Source organism: Uloborus diversus, chromosome 10, assembly GCF_026930045.1.
Source record: "Uloborus diversus isolate 005 chromosome 10, Udiv.v.3.1, whole genome shotgun sequence".
NCBI lineage: Eukaryota > Metazoa > Arthropoda > Arachnida > Araneae > Uloboridae > Uloborus > Uloborus diversus.
Genome location: NC_072740.1, coordinates 111,586,973 through 111,613,590, shown reverse-complemented (window position 1 = coordinate 111,613,590; position 26,618 = coordinate 111,586,973). Strand labels below are relative to the sequence as shown.

General features: G+C 33.5%; 1 protein-coding gene across 1 annotated transcript in view; it reads right to left on the bottom strand.

Moving 5' to 3' along the window:
* LOC129231463 (CD9 antigen-like) overlaps positions 1 to 26,088 on the bottom strand; it is a 66,749-nt gene extending 40,661 nt beyond the window's left edge. Inside the window, exon 1 of the mRNA XM_054865788.1 lies at positions 25,914 to 26,088. Within this exon, the coding sequence (XP_054721763.1) occupies positions 25,914 to 25,982 (69 nt within the window). The 5' untranslated portion in view covers positions 25,983 to 26,088. The remainder of the gene's footprint in view (positions 1 to 25,913) is intronic.
* Positions 26,089 to 26,618: the final 530 nt, after the last annotated feature.

Here is a 26,618-nt window from a genome sequence, read left to right as displayed (position 1 = left end):
ACGTTCTAGAAAAATTAAGTAGATTTAGTGCAATTGATTAGAACCTTCCTAATTTACCAAGAAGGCTCCACAGAAATCAGAGCGACCACGTCCAAGGCTATGCAAGAGGGAGCCAAGCATATCTTCTGCCTGCAATTCCTGCCTTACAAAGCTGTAGCTATCCATTGACATTTTCGCTCTCATTGGGAGCTTAGTCAATCTGGACGGACCGTCAGCAACCATAGGCCGATACACTAAATAAACACGCTCATTCAATCTTTAAACTGGTTGCTAAAAATATTTTCCACGACAGTGAAAAGTCTGCACGCGTGCAACTTGTAGCGATTCAGGAAACTTTTTTGTGATGATACTTGTTTTTACAGGGAAATAGGTGAAAACGTGTAAAATCCCGAGACGTTCCACGGAAATAAGGTTTAAATAAACAATTAAATATGGACCACAGAGACCACAAAGTTACAGGTGTCCAAGATAACTTTTCACATACAGTAGATAAATGATCAATTGAAGCTGAATGAAGAAGATAGAAAACAAATCACTCGGAATGCGGGAAATGAATAAAAATTATCTAAGAATAAAGTTAATGAAGTTGATAAACCCGGCACCCACCCCGTTATCTTAGAATTAAGTGAATGTTTGACATTTTAATATTGACGTTGAAAAAACATTCAATAGTTTTCTTCATATGTTTATTATTTACCGACAGTACAATAAAAAAATCCTACGACTTCTATTTAACAAGGAAACTATTTCAATTTGATTTATTTTTCACGTCATTTATTTTTTATTAATCGCAGATGGTGAAAACATTCAACTAAGCATTTATGAATAAACAATACTCAAAAACTCCTTTGAACGTGAAATGAGATTTAATTTTGCTACAAACGTTGGGAAGAATTTACTTTGTGCTTTTTTTTTTTTTTTTTTTTTGCAACCACTTATGTGCTGTAAAAATCAGAACGCACAACATGGCTTTAATGACATATTCTCAAATCTATAGTATTCCTATTAGCAAACGTGACGTTTTAACGTTTTATGAACGTTTTAAACGATTTTCACTACGTTAACAACTATTATAAAACGTTTATGAAACGAAAAGATGGCTTTGCTTGAATTCAGAATTAAAAAAGAACAAATTTGAGTTTGGGGAAAACTCTTTGAGGTGCATCCGAACCTGACCTTATACGGCAATCAAAAATTCGTACTTCTGCAACTTTTCGAAACCTGTGATGTACAAATAAAACATTGTTCTTCCGTGTGTAGGCAGTAACTAAAAATTTTCGATTCTTCATTTTTTTTTTTTTTTTTCATTTTTGTCATCTTTTGTACGTTATCTTTATTGTACAGTCATAGAAAAAAAAACGAAACACTTTTAATTATTCAGCCATTATACATGCTAGGTAGGAAAGAAAGGTGTCATCCGACTTGGTTTAAAGTCTTCTTTAAAACTACGTAGGTAAAATTTTGATAAGGGACCATATACAAAGCAAAATGAGCACCAACTCTTGATTTTCGAATGGGAACCCCTAATTTTTGTTACATAATTATGTTTAGACCACAAAATACAGCCAGGGTACAAAATTTCACTGCATTCCGTGCAGTAGAACAGGAGTTATTAACGAAAAACGTTTTAGGGACCGTCACCACATTGAAAACGCTTCTTTCAAGGTCACGGCTTAAACGGAATGTAAGCACTTAAAAAATCGAGATTATTCAGCTCAATTCATGATTTTTTGAATTTCTCTTTTTTTTCCGTAATTCGATACTTTTTGGCCGATTATGTAGCAGCAAAAAGCGATTTACAGTCGAAAACTTTTTTTTTTAAAGTTAAAATATTTAAATATTTATTGATTTTTGTCTATCTGGATTAACCTAAGAAAGATGGATGGGGTTTGGCGGGTCCATCGTATAGATCGTTGTTTAGTAAATCGAATAATGACAAATTAAAAGTAATGGAACTTTTTGCCTTTTGTAATATGAACCTATTGGATTGCTTATATAATCATTCAGCAAATTAGCCTCATAGAAATGTAAATATGCAACCTTATAACTAGAAATATGATGTGAATATGTTTGAAAAATGTATTGCACCTATGTTACAGGTTTATTTTGGAATGAACAGAAAGTCTTTTGATGTAAAATGGAATTGCGCGTTTTTAATTTCGCAGAACATCGGCAGAAGTTTGGGTCATCGAACACAAAAATATAAAAAATGTACCGCACTACGTGGTAAGACGCAGCATTAAATAAATTGGAGACTCGAGTGAAGCAAGGTCAATTTATTCCGTGAAAATTTGCTCTAAATACATAAAATGAACGAAGTATCAATCTAAAAAATAAAACAGAAACAGAATATAATTACCCGTTAATAAGCAAACCGTTCATACTCGAACTTTATTTGGGAAAAATTTGGTTATTTGAATTAACACAGTGGACAAACACAGTAATAGTTCTAGCGGCTTTTTTGTAATAAAAAAAAAGAGACTTTGTTTCAAATCCAAATTTGATGATAAAGATCATAATGCGTGGTATTATTTAAAAAGCATAACACAATCGGCGGTTTTAGTTAACATATAATGTCTCTTAAAAGCAATTTAGGAAAGTAATTTCCCAATGCTGTTTCTAGCAACGAGATTCGATATGGTCCAATCCGTAATTTAAAAAGACAAAAGTTATTTTAGCTTAAACCAAGGTAAACCGAAATCTGACTTCTTGTCATTTCTCCGATTTTGCAACATTACAAACAAAACTTAGCATTATTTGATTTTGTTTCGCTACATATCTGCAAACTAACTTTTTTTGTAATATCAGGCAGGCGCGCCTATAGCAATACTATACACAGCATACCCGACAGGTGGATTGATCTATCCAGCCGAAACTACAATTTCGTCCTCGCTGTAGATTTCTCAGACTGGAATCGAAACTAATCGTGCGAGAGGCAGAAGTCACCTTATTGAAGCTGAGAGTTCGAATAAATTGGTAGGTAAAGTAAATTTATCTGCTGTATGTTTAAGGCCTCTCACTGGTGAGATAAATTTTCTTCATCCACCAGTTTGTAGGCACTCTCAAGCTTCAATGACATGGCACCTGCTTCAATGTTTGGTTAAATCTAGTTCAGGGCAGTTGTGCTCATTATTAAGACTCACAGCAGCCATCGAATGGGATAACTAAACCGCAATTATATCGCAGTAAAGACGCGGGCCACATTCAGCCTTTGAAGCTGGTGCGTGTGGCCCGTTGTTTGCTTTAAGATTAAGATCAGAAAGTAGGATTAATTCCAGTGTCATAAAGTTGGAGCCGAATATTCAAATATTGGATTCTGAAAAACATGCATTTAATAAGATAGGCATATAGTAGTTGATAACAATAATTTATTATAACTCTTTTTTCGTCGATATTTTTCCATGTTATTCAAAAATGAAAATAATTTGAAATTTTATCTTTTTCTTGCGAGGATGATTTTAAAGGAAATACACGGACAAAATGACCGAGAAAGTAAATAGAAAAATAAGTATTTTAATTACAGTTAAGAATAGACAAAAACTCAACTTAATCTAACACGCAAATTAATGTTTTGTTAAATCTTTGACGAAGTCAAAAAAAAAAAAAAAAAGTTCACAATTAGCTACAACTACTACTTTTGTGCAGAATACAGCTCAAAGCACGCGGCCTACTAATGCGACTGACTTTTCCCTTCTTACATCTTAACACATTGAAAATTATTTGAACACTATACAAAAAATAATAATAATAAAAATAATTTCTAAAAACCAGTAAACTTATCTAAGAGCAAATATTTTTCACCCATCTGAATACTGTTAAAGTCGAAACTTCACACTGTCGGCTATTTTTCGAGTGCTTTTTCCCGATTTTGGCAAGGCAATAATTTTTCCTTTTAGTAAATTATCACCGGGAAGAGCCATTAATTCTACACTGTCTATTGCAACATGACTAGCAAGACAATGAGGTTTTGTTGTATGTTTCTGTGAAAAAGTTGTGCATGTTAATTTTTTTGATTAATCACGATTGCTTATTGCTTTCATTTCACCGTCCTTGATGTTGTGGTTCCTTTTTCAGCTTGACCAGCACCACCGCCCACCGGCCTCTGCAGGCGCGGCTCCGAGCACTGCCTCCTGAAATCCGTTTCTCTTGGTCGATGGCGTCCATGTCCTGCACACACTCGCGCTCATACTCATACACACACACACACACGACTTCACACTCATACACTCACACACGCCTACGTGCATACACACAGGTCTATGCACGTACACAAGCCTACTTCACTTACACACACAACTATGCACACGTAACCGTCCAGGATAAAATAAAAAATTTAAATTAATTTGAATTCTGAAATTTTGAATTCAAATTATGTTTTTTGCAATCATGAACTGAGACCCTACTCATTGGAGTTATTGTTTCTGGAAACAGCTCCTGTCCCCCCCCCCCAAGCCTGCCTCTCCTCCTGGGCGTGCATAGTTGTGTGTGTAAGTGTGTAGGCTTGTGTGTGTGCGTAGACCTGTGTGTATGCACGTAGGCGTGTGTGAGTGTGTGAGCGTGCGTGTGTGTAGGACATGGACGCCTCCGACCAGGAGAAGCGGATAGCTCAAGACCGGAGCAGCCGCGCCGCGCCGCCTGCAGAGGACGGTGGGCGGTGGTGCTGCAGAGGCTTCTGGTCCAAGCTAAAAAAGGCACGGAACATCAAAAACAGTCAAATGAGAACAATAAGCAATCGTGATTGCTCAAAAAAAAAAAAAAAAAAGAAAAAAAAAAAAACAGAAGTATTTTAAGTGTAGCTTTTAATTGAAAAAGTTCTATAAAATATTCTTTTATTAGACAATGAAGTAGTGTTTCGCATTATTTAAACATTGACGTCTGAACGATATCCACAAAAAACTGACGGTTGCAATATTGTGTTGTTCTTCTGCAGAGACAGCGAAAAAATTTATGTATTTAAAAAATTCATAGACGGCAACCTCTAATATAGAAAAACCACGTTATAATTGGTTTGCTTATTTTGTTGAACAATTTTTTTCTTTTTTCACGAAGAAACCAACTTTCATAATTTCTGTTTTAAAAAAGTATACGGTCCCCTAAAGTAGGAAAAAATGAATTTTTAAGCATAGCGCAAAAACTACTAAATATTTTGAGCTCAAATTTTGGATTCCTACATAAAAGCTCTTCCAGATTGTTTTTCTGTTAAAATTTAATATGGTTTCAGATCATATTTTTTTCAAAAAATATTATAATAATTCATAAAAAAAATTAAATTTACATTTTTGATGTTGTAAATGATGTTTTTATTATTGGGTCGATTCATATTTTGATATAAAAAAACAATCTTTGCCGTGCCTAATCTAGTTTTTGTGTTATGAGTAAAAATATCAAAATACGTTTTAACATTACGAGAGGAATTTTTCAAAATTCGATTCTGAAGTAACGGCTGGATCGAGTCAAACAAAACTTTGCATACAAAGTTAAAAAAGGATGCTGATCACAAATATGTGATAAAAAAAGGGGATTCTCGTTGAAAAATTTGAAGTTGATGCTCGTTTTAATATGAAGACGACCCCTTAACAACAATTTTTTACCATAATTATGTAGAACTTTTTATTTCTGAAACAATGACACCTTACACGTGTCTCTAGTGTTAATAGTCTTTGAATACGATCGAGTGTTTGTTTTTTTTTTTTTTCTATGACTGTACAAGCTCGCTTATTTGGTTTCTGCTGAAGAAAAGACGCGAAAAAACGTCAAATTCCAGCATTTTTCTATTGTTAGTATTGAATCCACCACACATTTCTTCTAATATCTCGAAAACTCATTTCTGAAGATACTGTCGTTTACCTTCACACGGCAGTGTTCTTGGCTATGCATGTTTGTCTGTCATATCGTGCACAGTGTGCAGGTGGTGACAGACAAACATACACAGCCGGAAACAATGTTTTTTTTATGTATATTTTTTGAGGAGGATGGGGTTATATTTATAAGCAATACAATGAAAGAAATGCTCAGTTTCCGTATGGATAGAAGTATGACTAACGTCAGACTCATTTTTATGAGGCAAGTATTAGTGTTAAAATTCAAAACTGAATTAACTTAATACACACTTTGAAAATTTTAGGTCAGGTTCTTTTAAATACCTGCTCATAGTTCATTAAAAATTGCAGCCCTCAACTTTTGCAAAAGTATGACGTGAATTTGCACTAAAAAAAAATCCGAAACGTTACTGAGTATTTCCGTGTTACGTTTAGGGATTTCAATCGTTTTTATCCACTTCCTGGAAAAATCAAGTATCACTCAAAACGTTTCCTGAATTGTTACAAGCTTTGTAGCAATTCAAGAAACGCAGTTGCATTCTTCACGAATGCAGACTTTTCACTGTTTTGAAAAAGATTTTTAGCTCTCAGTTTAAAGATTAACTGAGAGTATTTATAAAGTGTATCTACTTCAGTTCGACTACGGCACGTCTAGACTTATTCAGCTTCCATAGGGAGCAAATAAGTCCAAGGGTTACGTAGCTTTGCAAGAATTGCAGGCGAGTAAAATTCTGTCTTAGCGTTGACAATGTTTGCAATCCCGCTTTTGTAGTTTTCTTGATAAATCTGAAAAGTGCCAAGCTGTTATATTATACCTTAAGTTTACTCTAATTTTACAGAGACACGCCCGGCTTTTCAAGGGAGAGTTCTAAAATTTTCATAAGCCTTCCAGTTTAACTTCAGGAAGGTTACCGAATTTTAGCGGAAAAGGTTCCTGGTTTTTCCAAGACATGTTATTGGCAGAAATTGGGCACATCAGCTGCCCATTATTTTCCGTGAATGTTTCTGAATCGTTTTTACAGTGTGGGAGAAAAAAAATAGTAATTCCGGATCTAAGTCTAAAGATCCGCTAAGAGTTCCCATTGCTAATAAACAAGAGACTGAAGTAATTATGAGCTTGAAAGTTACAATTCATTTGTAGGGGAGGATAGAGATCAATAAGACAGGGAGAACAGTGACACAACAGCATTTTTTTCTGTCCAGATTTTTCTAGTCTGGTAAAACTTTTGAAAAATCAAGTCGACATATTGTGAACAATGTTATGGAAAAAAATTTGCTTTTATGTATCATGTAACAAAAATAACTCTGTCATCACATGCAATATACCGACAGCTCGGTTATCCATCCAGAAACTGCAGTTTTGTCCCTGTTTTGGACTCACTAGTTTGAAGTAGGAAATAACCAAGCTGGACGGTGATGTCATCTCATTTAAGGCTAAGTTATTCCCTATTCTAGACTGATGTGTCCATAACAAAACGAAGCTGCAATGGGATATACAGGATGTTGGTGCACTGTGCGCAGTTGTGGCTTTGGGGTGTCAACTCACAGTTTAACATGTCCTCATAGTTTGACATCGAAGTAAAATATCTCCATTGTTTTTTGTACTGTTTCAAAACTGTTAGATGAACTTTACAGACTGGTGTTATTTAATTTTACATTAGCCTATTCACTAACTTTCATTTTAGCAGTAGAGTGTAAATGTGGTAAATTTTCTTTGTCGGAGTCTAGCAGCTTTTGAGTTAATACTTTTCAATGAGGGAACAGTAAACCAAGACTAATGAGACACCATTAATTCATAGCTCACACGACACTTTTATATTAAAAGTGGAGAAATTATACATTGACTCTAACTTAATTACAACTAGCATGTTGATGAAAATAATAATAAATAAAGTTTTAAAGCATTGCACACTGTTAAAACTACAGGTTGCGTTTGGCACCTGTCAGGGGTGAAACGCTTGTTCACCAGCGACACCCGATAGAGAGCCGAAATTGCACCCTTAGCAACGGTGAAAAACTGACTCCCTTCACCCAACGTGCACCGTAGGTGAAAGATGGTACCCTAGGTGAGAAAAATGGCACCTTTACTGCTTCCTATAGGGATTCCCCCCCCCCCCCCGTGTTGTGTGCGTTTTTGAATACAATTGTGTTTTATTTATTTTGATTTATATATACGAAGACATTTGATCACATTTCAACTTTCGAACATAGTTTAGAAGTGTTCATGACTTTAATTTGCCTGTTCGTGCACTAACTTTCTTATATTCACACTTGAATTGCTCAGTAATTAATATGCTGTTGACAATTTTTACTATAATCCGTACCGAAAATGAACAGGGAAAGTATTTATCAATCATTTGCCGGAACAACCACAAATATTAGGTAACATTAGATTAGAATCATAGGAAAATAAAAGCGTTTCATAAACGTTTAAAATTTTAATCGAGCGTAACTTATCAATACTTATAATAAGATTCGATATTTGAGTATCCTTATGCGTACAAGATAAATACTAATTTAAAAGCCCTTCTTTCCAATGTCAAGTTTTCCGTTAGATTAAAAATAAAAACGAGTACACTGTAAAAAAGATTCAGAAACGTTTCTGGAAAATAATACGCAGCTGATGTGCCCAAATTCTGCCAGTAACATATCTTGCAAAATCCAGGAATATTTTCCGCTAAAATTCCGTAACCTTCCTGAAGTTATCCTGGAAGTCTCCTGAGAAATTCAGAAATCTTTCTGTGAAAAGCCAGTCGTGTGTCTGGAAAATTAGAGTAAACTTAAGAATGTATAATATAATAGCTCGGCATCTTCCTTATTTATCAAGGAAGTTTCAATTCTTTACCCCTGTGGCACTCCTGGTTTTAACAGTGCACCGACAAAATAAGGATAAATGGAAAATGGAATTGTGACTGTTATTTCTACATAATACCATATAAATATTTCCATTTCTTACTTTTCTTTTCAAATTATTATTTTTTAATTGTTTCATTGCAATATGCTAAATGTAAGTAAACCATATAAGCTATTTTGCAGATTTTGAGAAATAGACAGGAAAGAAGCTGTTGTACTAGTGACAGACAAATTTAGTGAAAGCATTCCATCCTTAACAAATGCTACATCACAAGATGACACTTTAAGCCAATTTACAAATCCAAAATCATATAAATTATTTTATCTCAGTTTCAAATACGTGGTAGATGTTACTGCAGTGTGTCAAGACTAGGGATTGCAATACGGGACCAAAAATGCAATAACGGTATTCGGTATTTTTTAACGTGATACTGGAATACCTTTATTAATACCGGTATTAGAAATTTCTCAAAAAACCATTCAAAAACATTGTGTTTCGTTGCCACATTTTATTATTTTGTGCAAAAGGTGCATTATTTACTTATTGTGAACAAATAGAAAATGAAGCAACAAATGTCATAATGAAAAATCAATAATAGCAAAAAATATAATGCGTCCATTGAGTTGTCACTAAACCTAGAACTCATTTCAGTGAACAAACTTCCTGCATATGAAAATATTCTTTCTGAATTTGCGCAGGCCGGTGATACTGTTAAAAATGCGCAAAACACCTCCTAAAGTTGCCTGGAAGTCCTTCATCTTCAAAGAATTCGGTTTATAACTCGTTGGTTTTGAAAAAAGCATTTTTGTGAGCATGTGTGTTTCGTTTGTAGGGTAGTTTTTTTTTAAACATTATTATTTATAGCTAAGTGTAGCTCTTCTTCGAACGAAAATTCTTTTCCTGTATTAATAGCATCTACGATTTCCTCCTGGTCAGAATAGGTTTGTGTTTGCTTCCCATGAACCCTTTGGTTTGAAATGCACATTGAATTTGATCTTGTCAAATTTTTTTCTTTCTATTTAACGACTTTCTGTATTGAAGACGGCTTTTCACGGTCCCATATGGCCCACTATAGTTTTAAAAGCATTCTATTTATGGACGCTTTCTACTTAAGGACGATTTTTTGTGGTCCCTTGAAAGTCGTTAAGCAGAGAGCCAAGTCAACTGAAGTTGGAACATATCTGAAAATATGTTCCAACTAATTACCTCTTTGCAAATGTTAAAGGCATTATAAATATTATCTGGCTTGGTATAAAGCTTAATAGTCAGATAGAATAGGGCGGTCATTCCAAGCTCGTCAGCTTGCGAGATCGAGATTTTCGCTCACGTGATCGATTGTGACGTAGAAATGTCACAAAGTTCTATTCTACTCAAACCTAGCCGCAAGCTGAGTTCGAGTAGATTAGAATACAACTTTGCGACATTTCTACGTCACAACTGATCACGTGAGCGAAAATCTCGATTTCGCAAGCTGACGAGCTTGGAATGACCGCTCAGAACGTCAATACCAGTGACAACAAATTACTGTTTGTTATTCTAACAAGAAAAAGCTTTTTTCAGGAGTCAGTATAGTTTAAAAAATGTTTTAAAAATATTTCATAAAGAAATGTTGCACTTGATGGTTGGAATAAATTTTCCACAGCACAAACACATTCGTAATTACACAATTAAAATTTATTTTTACAAGAGGACAAGTTAAGGATATGGAGAAAATAAAAAGAGTCTTTTACATAAACTCATGAAAGTGCGCTTCATCACACCATCTGGTGAGAAAAATACCATTTTGTAATCTTTCTGCCTGCTTTTATTCATTGATATTCTATAAATCCGTCCTTTTGAAGCCAAATTCTTACTTCAATAGATTGATTTTGGTACTGCCTCATGGAAATGGAAATTTATATTTAAAACATCAGTAGATATCTAATTTGTTTAATATAAAACTCTTTAATTAAAAATTCTTATGATTTTTAGCTAATACCGAAATTACAGGTATTCCACTCCATCAAATGTCTGTATTACACTGTAAAAACGATTCAGAAACGTTCTTGGAAAATAATAGGCAGCTGATGTGCCCAATTTCTGCCAGTAACATATCTTGAAAAAACCAGGAACGTTTTCTACTAAAATTCAGTAATATTCCTGAAATTATCCTGGAAGCTTCCTGAAAAATTCAGAAATCTTTTCATTTAAAGTAAGTCGTGTCTCTGGAACTTTAAAATAAACTTACGTAGGTATAACATAATAACTTGGCACCTGCCTGATTTATCAAGACAGTTCTACATGCAATATTGCACACATGGCCAAGGCTGAGGCAGAATTACAAATAAATAAATTTTACTCTCCCGCATTTCTTGCAAAGCGACGTTGTCATTAACATATCTTGCAAAAACCAGGAACGTTTTCCGCTAAAAGTCAGTAACCTTTCTGAAATATTTAGAAATCTCCTTTGTTAAAGCCAGTGGTGTCTCGGGAATCTTTCTGAACAATTACGTAGGTTTAACATGATTGATTTATCCCTTCCTGATGTACTAGGAGGGTTCCCGAAGCATTAGCGCACCCTTGGCCACAGCTGCGCGAGCATGCTCTTCTGCCTGCAATTCCTGCAGCTGTCCAGTGATTTATTTGCTCCCATTGGGAGCTTAATCAATCCGGACGGGCCGAAATTGAGCTGGAGCTGACACACTGAATAAACACGCTCAGTCAATTTTTAAACTGGTAGCAAAAAATATTTTTCACACTAATGAATCGTCTACATTCATGCATCTTTTAGCAATTCAGGAAACTTTTTTGCGAGGATACTTGATTTCACGGGGAAATAGGTGAAAACCTTTGAAATCCTGAAACGCTCCACGGAAATAACCAGTAACGTGTCGAAAATTTTTTACAGTGTACGAAATTGCAAAATAGCTTCAAATGCCGGTATTTGGTATACCAGTATACCGGTATTGCAATCACTAGTCAAGACGATAGGAAATTAACGACTCTTGCTTATTCGTTTGTGCAATGTCTCCCTCAGTTAAAATATGACTACCATTTTCTTCCACCACGTCCCTCTGTTTGAAAATTGCGTACCCCATTTTTTCAGTTTTCGACATTACTACACACTAGCTGTACTAAATACTGGTTTTAATACACCTGATATTTTTTTTACAATGATTTGCACTTTTGCGCTTATTTTAATTAATATATTAAAACATTTGGCAGAACACTTATTTAATTAAAAAAAAAAATCAAAAAAAGGTTGTTTTTGTCCATACTAGCCCCATGTCATGGGACTAGTGTGGACAAGCTGAGGCGCTAGTGTGGACAAAGTGGAATACTAATTAAGGAACGTAAACAGTGGATTTAGAAGAATAAATAAATAAGTGTTATATAACCTAAATAGCAGATTCATTAGCAAATGATAACCTTAACAAAGAATGTTTTAACTCACAATAAAAGTTTAAGATAATAATCCGTAGCTATATGAATTGTCTAAAAATAAACTAATTTAAAAGACAAATTAAAATGTTCAAAAGCTATTCACGTTCATTTATATAGTAAAATAATAGTTTAAAAAACTAAAAAACTCGCTTTAGTAGCAAAATGAACTAAAAAGTTAAAAATAATCTTTGGATGACAAGTATTAAAGTAATTGGCCAAACACTTAATTTTACTGTAATGAAAAAAAAGCGTGTGGGGCTGCCTATTTACATTTTTGCATGGATAACAAGTGGAAGAAATTTAAAACAACTGATAAGAAGCCCCCCCACACACACACTTTCTTTCTATTACAGTAAAATAAGGTGTTTGGTCAATTACTTTATATACTTGTCATCCAAAGATTATTTTTAACTTTTTAGTTCATTTTGCTACTAAGCGTGTTTTTTTAGTTTTTTAAACTATTATTTTATTTTTTACTTTTTAGTTCATTTTGCTACAAAAGCGTGTTTTTTAGTTTTTTAAACTATTATTTTTTAAATAAGATTTAGATACTAATTATTGCTAACACTTGCAACTCTTAAATGAAATCTTTGTGCTTGTGTTCGATTTTTATAATGGAATGTATCTTAGTATTCTTTTGCATTATTTGCATCAGACGTTTTGAATGTTTTCTGGTAAATTCATGTGCAAACCTTGTTGCACTCCGCAACTCTGATTTGTACGTTGTAAGTAATTCTAATAAGCCACTGGCTATTCGTTGAAAGGAAAGTTGGACCCACAAACATACCCACAAACATACAAGTTAAACTAATAAAAGTGTGTTAATTAGAATAAACTAATAAATTATTGTTAATAAATTAATTTGATTACAGAATATTGCATTGTCATCAGGTCTGAGGTTGCATTCCAGATTTTAAAAGAATCCGATCACAAAAAGTGGGCGAAAATTGAGTTGCAAGATTATAAATTTAATTTCGGTGTAGACGGGATTAGAACGCACCCCCAAAGATTCCCGGAGGTGGACGTCAGCGAAGACCCGCGCCTTAGACCGCTCGGACACGAACGCTCATAAAGTGGTAGAATGTACTAACAGTAATCAGCCACTAGCTCTTAGTTCAAAAGAGAGTTACTGACAAACATACAAGTGAAGCTAATAAAAGCGTGTTAAAAAGAAAAGGTATTTTAAAGCAAAAGATTTTTTTTTTACTATTTTACACTATTATTCAAAATATCAACAATAAATGTTTTGTGACATGCAGAATAGAACATGCACTGTAAAAACGATTCAGAAACGTTCCTGGATATTGATTGGCAGCTCAAGGGCCCAACTTCAGCCAATAACATCGATAGCAAAAACCAAGAACGTTTCCCGCGAAGGCTCAGCTACCTTCGCGAAAATTTATCCTTTAATTTTCCTGGAAAATATACAGCGTCTCACGTGAGAGAAGGACTCCCATTGAGAGCTTAGCCTGGACGGACCATAGTCACTAACAAGACGAAGCACTTAATAAATACTCTCAGTTAACCATTAAACTGGTAGCTAAAAATATTTTTCACACCATTGAGGAGTCTATATTCGTGCAACTTAAAGCAATTCAAAAACCGTTTTATCAAAGATACTTGATTTTACGGGGAAATAGGTGAGAACCCGTGAAATCCCGATATTTTTCACGAAAATAATCATTAACATTTCGGATTTTTTTTACAGTGTGCTACTAACAACATTTGGCAATGGTAGTTTCCCTACAATTTCATTTCACGATATTTGGGGCATATTTCTTCCATCGTGGAAAAATAATAATTTTCTGTGCCTCAAAGAACTATTTTGTTCACCATTTTCCCGGAAGAAATGCATAATGAAATCTGCTGATTTTTATACGGTCTCCACTCGTCCAACATAGTGCAAAATGCAGTTTTTTTTTTTCATAAACTTGACCAACACAAAGTCATTAAGGCTAATGTCAATGATAATTTGAATTATAAAAAATAATAATAACAATAAATGTGTAAAAATGACAGAATTCCTTGCTTACCACCTTTGAATAAGCAAACTCATTAAATAAACAAAAGGCTTAAAAATGTGCAAAATCACACAGAATCCGTACCTAATTATCATCATTTTATTATTTTCAATAAATCCTTTTATGAAGCAATTGGTAAAGAATTAAATCACAAAATTTAATAAATAAAATCATTAGTAAAAGAACTCATCGCTTTACAAAAATCAATCTTGTTTCGTAAATGAAAAATAAAATATGAAAAAAAGGGGCATAAAATTCTTTACAATTGAATGAATACTTGACAAAATTAATCTAATCAGGCAAATAACATAAAATATATTATATTTAACTCCTTATTTTTTTCTCACTCAAAGCTGTAAGAGTGTGGGGCATGAGTCCACAGAAGCCTCATTACCATGTGTCCACAGTAGCCCCATCACCGTGTGTCCACTCTAACCCCAAGGGGCATTGTGTTCTTTAAAGCCTTTTAATTATTAATTAAAACTATACATAGCAGAACTGAATATCAAAATATATATTTAATAGATTTATTTATGATATATTACCTCTTTTTTCTTGAAATAATAAATTAAAGCAGTCTTAAGTCTAATAATTAAAAAAAAAAATCAAGAATTTACTTCTCTACTAGGAAAACCTTCTTTTGTAATTTGCTACTGAACTATCAAGTGTGTTGTCATAAAACTACACATGGAAATGCATGTTGATGTTGTCATTATGCATAAATTAACAGAGAAATTTTGAAAAAACAAATAACAGAATTTTTCCAGATGTCCACACTAGCCCCCTTCTCCCCTATCACGCACTACTACGAATATGCAACTAATCAAGTGACATTTTCAAATACCTCGCCCACTTTGATTGCTCAGAGTAGGCGCACCAGAGAGGACACACTATGAAAATGAGCTTGTATGGCCAAGTTTGTTTTAACTATTTACATAATTCAGGTTAACTATCACACTGGTAGTTTAATGCTTGTTTAGAAACAGTAGAATAGAGACTCTCAATAAATGCCTCTCTTCATCAATAGATTCACCTTTAAATGTTCCCATATTAACTACTTTGAAATTGGAAATTATGTACCGTAGATTGATTACTGACTTTGATGAAATGCACAGAGTATGTTGGTGAAATATCTTCAGCAGTAGTTTCGAAGATGCACAACAAAAGATTTATGAGTGCAGCAAATGTTTCCAATTTTTATCAGAATAAATGTCTTGCTCAATTTATATTTTCGGCATAACTAATTACAGGCAGATATACCCGCAAAAGCATTGACTTGTTTTATATTTGAGCAGATCCGTGCGATTATGCGGTTTGCGTCATAATACTTTACAGGTTCATAAAAATTTTTATGACATGGTAAAAAAAAGGATTTAAGAAAAATAATAATAATTATAAAATAATTTGAAATCTCACACCTTGAATTCAAATTATGTTTTTCGCAATCACAAGTTGTGACAAGATCCTACTCATTGGGGTTATTGTTCCTAGAAACGGTTAATGTCCCCCAAAGCCTGCCCCCTTCTCCTGGGTGGTTTCGTGTATGTGTATGTGTGTTGACAGTGCTGATGCATTGATGGGGACAGTGGTGGAGGACCAGGGACCGGTGGGCAGTGGTGGAGGACCAGGGACCGGTGGACAGTGGTGGAGGACCAGGGACCGGTGGGCAGTGGTGGAGGACCAGGGACCGGTGGACAGTGGTGGAGGACCAGGGACCGGTGGACAGTGGTGTTGCAGTTGCCCCGGCCCAATATGAAACGAGCTGATGTGTGCATCACATGACTTCCTTTTACTCCAATTTAATGTCATTTTCCTATTATTGGCAATGTTTACGTGATACAATAGTTTACTCTCTAAATATCACCAACAGTGGCCTAATCGAAACCAGATTTTAAAAAAAAAAAAATCGCCAAATTTGTTGCCAAGTTGGTGGCAAAACTTGGCGACCAAAAGACTGGCGATATATCGCCTACTGTCCTCCAAATTATAACACCACTTGAGTTTACATCGAAATTAACAATGATTTCCCCCCAAAAAGGGGCAAAGGATTCCTTTAGAAACACCCGAATACAACCAAAAGAGGAGGTGCACAACTAGATCCTACTAGGAGTCTACGTACCAAATTTCAACTTTCTAGAACATACCATTCTTGAGTTATGTGACATACATAAGCACATCCGCACATGCGCACATACATACGTACATACAGACATCACGAAAAAACTCGTTGTAATTAACTCGGGAATCTTCAAAACGGATATTTCACGTGTCTATACGTTCTTAGGCACTTATCCACGTGTGGTCGAGTCGAAAAAAAAAAACCAACATTCATTCGGGTGTGAGCAAAATGGAAATTAAGGTCGATTTTTGAGTGAAAATATTTTTGCGAATACAATGCTTCCTTTTTTGTAAAAAGAAGTAAAAAGTGTAATTATAAATAATCGCTGAATTTCAGTAAGAAAAACGAACTTCATGTGGGGTGTTTAGTCGTTTTATTAAAGAGATAGCAATGCCTTTCATTACTAGAGTTCAATGAGTGTATCATTTGCGGGCTTGGTTGAACTTGATTAAGGTTTAGATGCGCGTCGAGCGACATTCGGTGCACACATTAATCTCTGGTAATGAAAAGTATTGCTTTCTGTTAAATGAAATGATTACCCTCACATGACGTTTGTGTTTCTTTCTTTGACGATACAGCGATTACTTAAAATTGCACTTTATTTATTTATTGTTTTTCATTTTTCATTTTTTTACGATGTCAGAAAAAATTCTTGCACCTGTCAAGTATTATGGTGCAAACCGCATATTCATAAAACAATTTGTTGTTTTTCTATGAATTTTGCAGTGCAGCCAGGACTTTCTGGAGACTCTGTACCTTAGTTAAACGGTTAAACTCTTAAGTTTAATATTCTGGGAATAAATTGCAAATACCCGTCACACCCGTGCGAAATTTTGAGAACGCGGTAAGCATGAGGAAAAATGGCATATATACTACGCGTCTTATCTTGGCATAAATGAAATAGCCTTAACTCAAAACACTACATGTACATGAATAAAATAGAAACATTTTTCGTTTAGTTTTGACAATTTGTTATACATAATCATTTCATGACATAAAAACTTTAATATTAACCTGCAGCTCACATGTATGTTTACTCATCTGTGACTGATAAGCTTGAGGGCTGCTTCCTTTAGAAAAAAGTTATCCTTGCTGATAAGAGAAAGTTGTATTCAAATATGTAATATAGGGTTCCGTCATCAAGGATGTGAAGATCACTCGAAACGTTAAGATTCACTGAGCTGCTCAAATTGCACTATTTTTCGTTCTTTCATCGCAAGGCTGCTTAAAATTCCTTAATATGCATGAAAACCAATTCCCATGAATTTTCCAGTTCTGTCGTTCTTTTTTCTCACATTTTTTTTTTTTTTCGAATCGGAGGTAAAATTTGGTGTTACTCAAACAAGGCGTTCGAAAAATCCCTCACATATTTTAAAAATGTATAGAAAAGCAACAAACTGTCGTATCGCTACGCATGTTTGCATCATAAATACTACATAGGTTCAAGAATTTTTCATTGCATCGTAAAAAAAATGTAAAAGAAGGAAAAGAAAAAAGAGAAAAACGAAAGAAAAACAAAGTAATTATAAGTAATTTACATTGGCAGCTGTATCGTCACAGTAAATTTTTTTCTTTCTGTGAAGATACAGCCGTCAATGTAATTTACTTATAGTTATATACTGTAAAAAAATTCCGAGACGTTACTGGGTATTTCCGTGTTACGTTTCGGGATTTTAATGGCTTTTATCCACCTCCTGAAAAAATCAAGTATCAGTGTCAAAAAGTTTCCTGAATTGCTACACGTTGCACGAATGCAGACTTTTCACCGTTATGAAAAATATTTTTAGCTCCCAGTTAAAAGATTAACTGTGTGTATTTATAAAGCTTACCGGCTTCCATTCAATCACAGACTGTCCTTGCTAATTAAGCTCCCAAAGGAAGCGAATAAGTAAGGACTACGTTGGTTTGCAAGAATTCCCGGCGAGTAAAATTTTCGTTAATTGACAGTAGTTCTGACTTAGCTTTGGCCATGTTTACAAAAAGGCTCTTGGAACTTCCCTGGTAAATCAGGAAAATGCCAAGCTAATATATCATACCTTCCTAAGTTTACTCTCACGACAGGCTTTCAATGGGAAAATTTCTCAATTTTTGCGGAGGGGCTTCCAGGATAACATCAGGAAGGTTACTGAATTTTAGCGGAAAACGTTCCTGGATTTTGCAAGATATGTTATTGGCAGAAATTGGGCACATCAGCTGCCCATTATTTTCTAGAAACGTTTCTGAATCACTTTTACAGTGTAGTTTTTTCCTCCTTTTTTTACGATGTCATAAAAATTTTTGAACTTGTGAAGTATTATGGAGCAAACTGCATGTTGATACGACAATATGTTACTTTTCTATAATTTTTTAAAATGTGTCAAGGGCGTTTTGGACCCCATGCATTATTTGTACAAAACTTTGCTCTACACTGTAAAAAATTTCCGACACGTTACTGGTTATTTCCGTGGAGCGTTTCAGGATTTCAAAGGTTTTTCACCTATTTCCCCGTGAAATCAAGTATCCTCGCAAAAAAGTTTCCTGAATTGCTAAAAGATGCATGAATGTAGTAGTGTGAAAAATATTTTTTGCTACCAGTTTAAAAATTGACTGAGCGGGTTTATTAAGTGTGTCAGCTGTAGCACAATTGCGGCCCGTCCGGATTGATTAAGCTCCGAACATGAGTAAATAAATCACTGGACAGCTGTGGCCAAGGGTGCGCGAATGCTTCGGGAATCCTCCTGGTACATCAGGAAGGGATAAATCAATCATGTTAAACCTACGTAATTGTTCAGAAAGATTCCCAAGACACCACTGGCTTTAACAAAGGAGATTTTCAAATATTTCAGAAAGGTTACTGACTTTTAGCGGAAAACGTTCCTGGTTTCTGCAAGATATGTTACTGGCTGAAATTGGGCACATCAGCTGCCTATTATTTTCCAAGAACGTTTCTGAATCGCTTTTACAGTGTAGGGCCATTCTACGGAGAGCGGTCATTTTTCAAACATCACTGTAAAAACGATTCAGAAACGTTCCTGGAAAACAATGGGCAGCTGATGTGCCCAATTTCTGCCGGTAACATATCTTGCAAAATCCAGGAACGTTTTCCGTTAAAATTCAGTAACCTTCCTGATATTATCCTGGAAGCTTCCTGAGAAAATCAGAAATTTTCCCGTTAAAAGCCTGTCGTGTCTCTGGAAAAATAGAATGAACTTAGGAAGGTATAATAAATTAGCTTGGCATTTTCCTGATTTATCAAGGATGTTTTAACAGCATTATTGCAAACATGGCCAAAGTTACGCCAGAATTGCAAGTATGTAACGAGAAGCTTACTCGCCTACGTAGCGCGCACTTATTTGTTACCTTTTGGTTCTTAATTAGAATGGACGACCCGTAATTGAAATGAAGCCGATACACTTTATGAATACTCTCAGTTAATCTTTAAACTGGGAGCTAAAAATATTTTTCACGTCAGTGCGAAGTCTGCATTCGTGCAACGTGTAGCAATTCAGGAAACTTTTTGACGATGAAACTTGATTTTTCCAGGAAGTAGATAAAAACTATTGAAATACCAAAACGTAACACGGAAATACCCAGTAACGTTTCGGATTTTTTTTTACAGTGATGTAATAACTCATATATTTCGTTAAAAATAATAAATTAAAAAGCTAATAAGCGAAATTCTGTTAATAAGTTTGTAAAAAGTTAATAAACAAAAAAAATGTATGTTACCTTTTAAAATTTTTAAAATGCGTACTTTTTAATAACACTTATAATCTGCCACGTGAAGGAAAGTTGACGTTTTTTTCTTCTGCGGAATAGCCTTATACATACTTTTTTCAACGGTTTAAATTATTATTTCTCAGCAAATGAGGTAGGATTCCTTTATATTCGAACCTTAGCTAACAGAACCCACAATGCGTTTTGTTATTGCTATATAATTAGAGCAAAATATTAACTAAGCCATGCAGCAAATTATTAGAAGTTGACTTTAAATGTACTGCATGTGACGGGCAATCGCAACGAAAAATGTTAAATGAAAATACAACATCATTAACAGTGTCTTAGCACCGAGTTTAATGACTGAAATATGTGTTAATTCTTGTTTAATTAAAATATTAAGAGCTGTATCAAAGGGTTTTTACTGGGTGTCTTTACATCTAGAAGCTCACACCTTTGAATTGAAAAAGGGGTTCCTTGAAACCTCGAAACACGTGTATTCTGAAATCTGTTTATTTGTGCTAAACAACGTTGGATATTTCCTGTTATTTCTCGGCACAAAGGTATTTATTTATTGCTTAGGTTTAAGGTATATCTGCACGCGTTTATCAAAGGGAACCACAGGAATAGTTGACGGTAAGAGTCAAAGGCAAAAGCGAAAATGACACCTCTCTCAATGTTGTCTTAATCTTTTAGTTCTTTCAGAATGCATTATGGGGCAGACCTTTTGAAGACACTTTCCAAATGGCCCGATGGTATGACGATGAACATTAATTTGCGTTTTGGTACTATAGGCGAGTCGCTGATCGGTCGCTAATTTGGTTGCGTGATAGGAAACGTACTCATTCAGTAGGTTGAAATCGTGTATCAATCTTTTTCGAAACATATTAAAATACAAAAACCGCTCTCTCTCTCTCTCTCTCTCTCTCTCTCTCTCTCTCTCTCTGTATATATATATATATATATATATATATATATATATATATATATATATATATATATATATATATATATATATATATATATATATATATATAATATTAGTATAGATTTTATAGTGCAAGCTTGCGGTTTTCAAGCAAAGAAGAAATTTTTTGATTAATTGCAGTGGTTCCGAACAGGAACATATAAAAATACAAAATAAACCCTCTCTCTTTAAGATATAAGTAGAAATAAAAAACCTTAAAGGGTAGCCCGAAATGCATGCAGAATTAAATTCTAGAAACACGGATTAATATCTTCTATGTACACTGCTTGAATTCAAAAAGTTGATTTGCTTGAATCAAATCTCAGTTATAAATCATTTGAATAAATATTGATACATTAAAATTCTGCTACTATATTTGGTTCGCAGTGCCCAAAGCTTAGAACGCTACAAACCTTATCCTCCGCAGCCTCAAATACATGTAAAGGTTTTGGCGGTTTTTGTACCACCAACGTGATTTTATTTCACTTGCTTCTATTCCTTATAGCATTCAGTTTAAAGGAAACCTTCAACTACTCTGTCGTTGCAAGTGTGAGACAATCAGCGCTTGTGTTTACGTATGTAAGAATAGATCAGTACGAAACATAAACATACAATAATCCGCCCTTTCACTTTATAATATTAGTATAGATTTGAGAAAAAAGGGGGAGATGAAAAAGACAACTATAGATCTCGAATAAGTCACATAATAAATATTAAAGAAATGGCAGTTTTTGCAAAAAGTCAAAATACAGTCTTGTTTCATACTTTCTTTTCGCTTTTGCTTTTCAATTAATATGACAGGGCTTAAATCATGGGCACATATTCACAATTTTTGTAAAGTTAGTGCAAAAAGTATTATCGATTCCATAGGTAAAAATTCTAATTTGGGAATTTTTAAACGCGATTTGTTTATGCGCACTGTAACCATATGTATGTTTAATTAAGATTTAAATGAGTCATGCTGAAAGTAAAGCTTATTTTTCAGAAGAAAAACTAAAAATACATCTCTGTCTTTCGTTCGGAAAAAAAGTTCAAAGTAAAATTCGATGATAAAATACATTTTAGTTTATTTGATCTGGTTGGTGACATATTAATGTAAATAATTACAATATTTTTGCGCGTTTTTTAGTATTATTGATGAGTTGTTATATAATTCATAGCAGTAGCCTCATTGTGGTAAGTTTTTGCCTGCATAAAAATGTAATATATTGTATATTTACAAAGCTTTTACGAATTTGTTATATGACCGTTATTTTCGTTATAAACATCATGGCTCTTAAACAGAAAAGCTTCAATTAATTTCTCATGGTTGCAGTCGTTTGATTTATGTGTGCAAAATCCTTTTTATGATAATTGTTTACAATTGTAAGAAAGCAGTTTTCTTTGTCTTTATTTTTTCAGCATACGTAGTATAAATCTGTGTCGTAAGAAGTTTTTTTATGAAAAAAATAAAAAATATGTTTCTCGCTAGGAATCATAAAAATAGAGAAATGTAAGAGTACCCTCATAAAATCTTTTTTTTTTTCACGTCCGGATTCATTTATATTGCCGGCCACACCTCAAGCTCATAAAATAAAATAGTACTTGGAAACTTTCAAGAATGTATATCAAGCATCATCTAGTATAACGTTTTTAAAAGTTTAGGTTTTCCACTCTGCAGTAGAATCCGTTCAAAATAAATACTATAAAATAATCTGACTTTCCTCAGTTTCAGTGTATTTTCATATCAAAAATTTATAAAAACATATTTATTCCTGATTTGCACTGAAATGTAGTTATTTCATTTCAATTTAACTGGCACAGTAGTACAGAACGTAAAATTTACCCTATTTTCACCAATATGATTTCTTAAGAAACCGAGATGCATAAATTATTTCATTGTTACAAGAAAATGCAATTTCCTGTAACTTGATACACCCATATACTTCCCTTACAGCAAAACTATAACTATTTTCTGGTACATTTCTATGCCTCAGAGCAAGACTAACGTAAGTCACATAATCGCTATTTTACAGGAGAGCGGGAAAACGGTCGCATGGTGCATAAAAAGGATTCGACTCGCGCTCTTTTAACACTGGTAAATTATAACGAAGGATTTTTTAAAGGATTATGTTCCCATGGCTCGATGCGGAATGAGATTCTACAAACAATGCACTAATAAACGGAAAATCGCAATTTTTGGATTTTCTTTAGTCTGGCTTTAAGGAACAGATTTCAGTAATTAAAATAATAGTTCATTAATTTTCAGAGCGACTTTAAAGAAACAGTCGAAAACACAAAATATTTTCAGCTGCACCATTGAATGAAATAAATACATCACTACTCATTTTAAATTAAGAAATTGCATTTTAATTTAGTTTGGAAACTAAAAAATCTGTTACTGAATTGCAATGACATGCATTTATTGCGTTTTATTTTGAATAATTTCTTCAAAAAAGTTCAAAATTTACAAAAATTGTGCTCACCTTATTTTTTTAAACTGCAAAACGAAATTGTCTTATTAAGGGGGTCCGGGACACAAAAATCGTCAAATTTTGCAATTTTTTCTTTTATTATTTAAAAAATTACTCCGTTTCCTCTGCTTAAAAAGACGTTTGAATCGTTTTTTCTATCTTTATTAGAACAAAAGATATAATTCTTGTTGTTTCCCGCACCTAACTAATGCGTGTTTAACTTTAAAACTTTAAACGCGTTTTTCTCCATGATGCAATTTTTCCAGATTTCTTGCATTCAAACTCTTATAAGTCAGGAACCAATGAAGATAAAGTAATGAAATTTGGAGCATGTCTTTTTCAAACATTTTACTTTAATTTTTATTCGGCGATTTAAAAAAAAACGTTTACTGCAAAAAATATGATTTTTTTTAAAAAAAGTATCTTCGAATATTTCGAAATTTTTCTTCAAATATTTTTAATTTTTTATTGAATCAATATTTTTAAAATCGCCGAATAAAAATTAAAGCTTAGATATTTAAGCATACTTTTTTGAAAAAAAAAATGAAAATTGACCAACAATATTTTGAGTTATAGCAATTTAAAGCAACCCCATTTTTTTTAAACAAATTAAATTTAAATAAAAATTTTTTTTTTCATATTTATGTTGTGATTTCGCTTATTAATTAAATGGTGAATCAGTGTAAAAAAATTCAAAACTCTAAAGTATATAATAAAAAAAATTTCACAATGTGTCCCGGACCCCCTTAAGAGTACCATTGCATACCATTTTCTGGATACATGTAAATTGCCTTTCGCACATAAAAACTGTTTACCCTCAACAAAAAATGTGATTGTTTTGTGACTTATTCCTGGGATTACATGCATCAAGATATTACTTGCCATGTTTTTAAAATATTCAACCGGAACACCGGAATGTCCCCCTCCTACCCGGTGTTGCGGGTATTCAAAAGGTTTCAAACCCTTGGCTGTTTTTGAGGAAGTATTTTAGAGGATATTTCATTCTCAATGCTATGAGAAAATGGTTACTAATATTTAACTTTAATCAGGGGTATTAAGGGGGTCCGGGACACAAAAATCGTCAAATTTTGCATTTTTTTTTTATCATGTAAAAAATTACTCCGTGTTTTTCTGCTTAAGAGGAGGTTTGAATCTTGTTTCTATCTTAAATAGAACGAAAGATATAATTATTTTTGTTTCATGCACCTAACTAATGTGTACTTAACTTTAAAACTTTAAACGCGTTTTTCTCCATGATGCAATTTTTCCCGATTTCTTGCATTCAAACTCTTATAAGTCAGGAACCGATAAAGATAAAGTAATGAAACTTGGAGCATATCTTTTTCAAACAGTTTGCTTTAAATTTTATTCGTCAAATTTGAAAAAAACGTTTACTGCAAAAATTACGATTTTTTTAAAAAAAAGTATCTTTGAATTTTTCGAAATTTTTCTTCAAATATTTTTTATTTTTTATTGAATCAATATTTTAAAAATCGCCGAATAAAAATTAAAGCTTAGATATTTGTGGGTAATTCATTGAAAAAAAATTGAAAATTGTTTAAGAATATTTTGAGTTATAGCAATTTAAAGCAACCCCATTTTTTATAAAAAAAACTAATTAAATTTAAATAAAAATTTTTCTTTTTTTCATATTTATGTTATGATTTTGCTTATTAAATAAATGGTGAATCAGTGCAAAAAATTTCAAAACTCTAAAGTATATAATAAAAAAAATTTCAAAATGTGTCCCGGACCCCCTTAATAAATGACGCAAGCAGATAAATTTAAACATTTTATTCCTTACACGTTAATACTTAAAAGTTACTGAAGTAAGAAGCACTTTAAAAGATGAATATAAATTTGAACGATATTTAGACGTACTTTCCTTTGGCTAAAACTTTTTTAGAAACTCATTTCTGGTTTTAATCTTGTTGTAAAAACCTTCCCAAGCAAATCCGATATTAATTTCATGTGTCAATGTTACAAAAGACAAACTAATAATCCTCAAAAATCCTTCACAATTCATTTCTTTTTGATTTTTAGTCATACACAATCAAATTTATCCTTTACTGGGACATGAAGTAAGCCGGCCGGGACATCGGGATTTTTCTGAAAACCGGGACTGTCTCGGTCAAACCAAGACGTCTGGCAAGCGTATAAGGTAAAAATATATATAAAGCCTTACATATGTAAACATTACAAAATGTTTTAATGCAAAAATCCAATTTTTCTGGGGTATAAGGATCTCTATCTCACCAGTTAAGAGCTGAAACCTTTATTGACAGTCATTTGAATAATTCAATTTACACTCCAATAACTTTCAGAACGACATCCAAGTAACGATTAGTAAGTAACGTACTAATGAAAATATTGCGTATTAATTTTCAGTGGCATTTTAAATTCAATACAGTAATTAGTACAAACACTAACACAAAAGATTGATTTAAATTTAGTACTTTAATACATGACAACATTACTCCTAGTAACCTTAATTGTAACGCACTTTCTTATCTTAAAAACATTATTTCGACGCTTGTTTAAACAAGTTCAAAAAAACTTACCCAGATGACAAAATTTATCATAAATATTATGTATTTCATCCATGCTGTTGCAGGATCAATATATGCCATTTTGTATTCCAAATAATCCCGAAAAGGTGAAACTTAAGATCCACACCCAACAGAAATATGAGTTCCAACAACGGAAATGAATTTGAAGTGTATCATCAAAGCACCTCTCCACGCATTACGGTTGTTACGTGAGATACCGAGAAACCTGAGGCTTATCAAGAAAGTGCAAAGTTCAGTAAGGTAAAGCATTTCATATCAAAAGAACAAGAAACACTGATAGGTGTAGCTTGGGGACGCTTGTTGGCTCCATGCATCCAATGCTCTTTGCACGTTTATGTGTAAAAACATTCGTTTTGTTGTATTTTAATCCATGGTAATCCACATGTAATCCACTAACTTTGTGCCTGAGAAATTTGTCCAGTCTTTTATTCGTTTTTTAGTTTCATTTTTCATTTATCCTTCAAAACAGTTTTCAGGAAGCATTGGAAAGAGTGGGCAATCTTTAACTGGTGAAGTGATATTTTTGTAACGTAAGTGTTGAGGTAGGGTGTATGTAATGTAACCCCAACATTCTATTTATTGTGCACTCCTCAAAATTTAAAAAAGTTGGTCCATTTTATAATGCCATTAATTTTAATGTGGGCAATTTCACGATTGACTGACTGACATTCTTGAAGCGAAACGACAAACAACTGT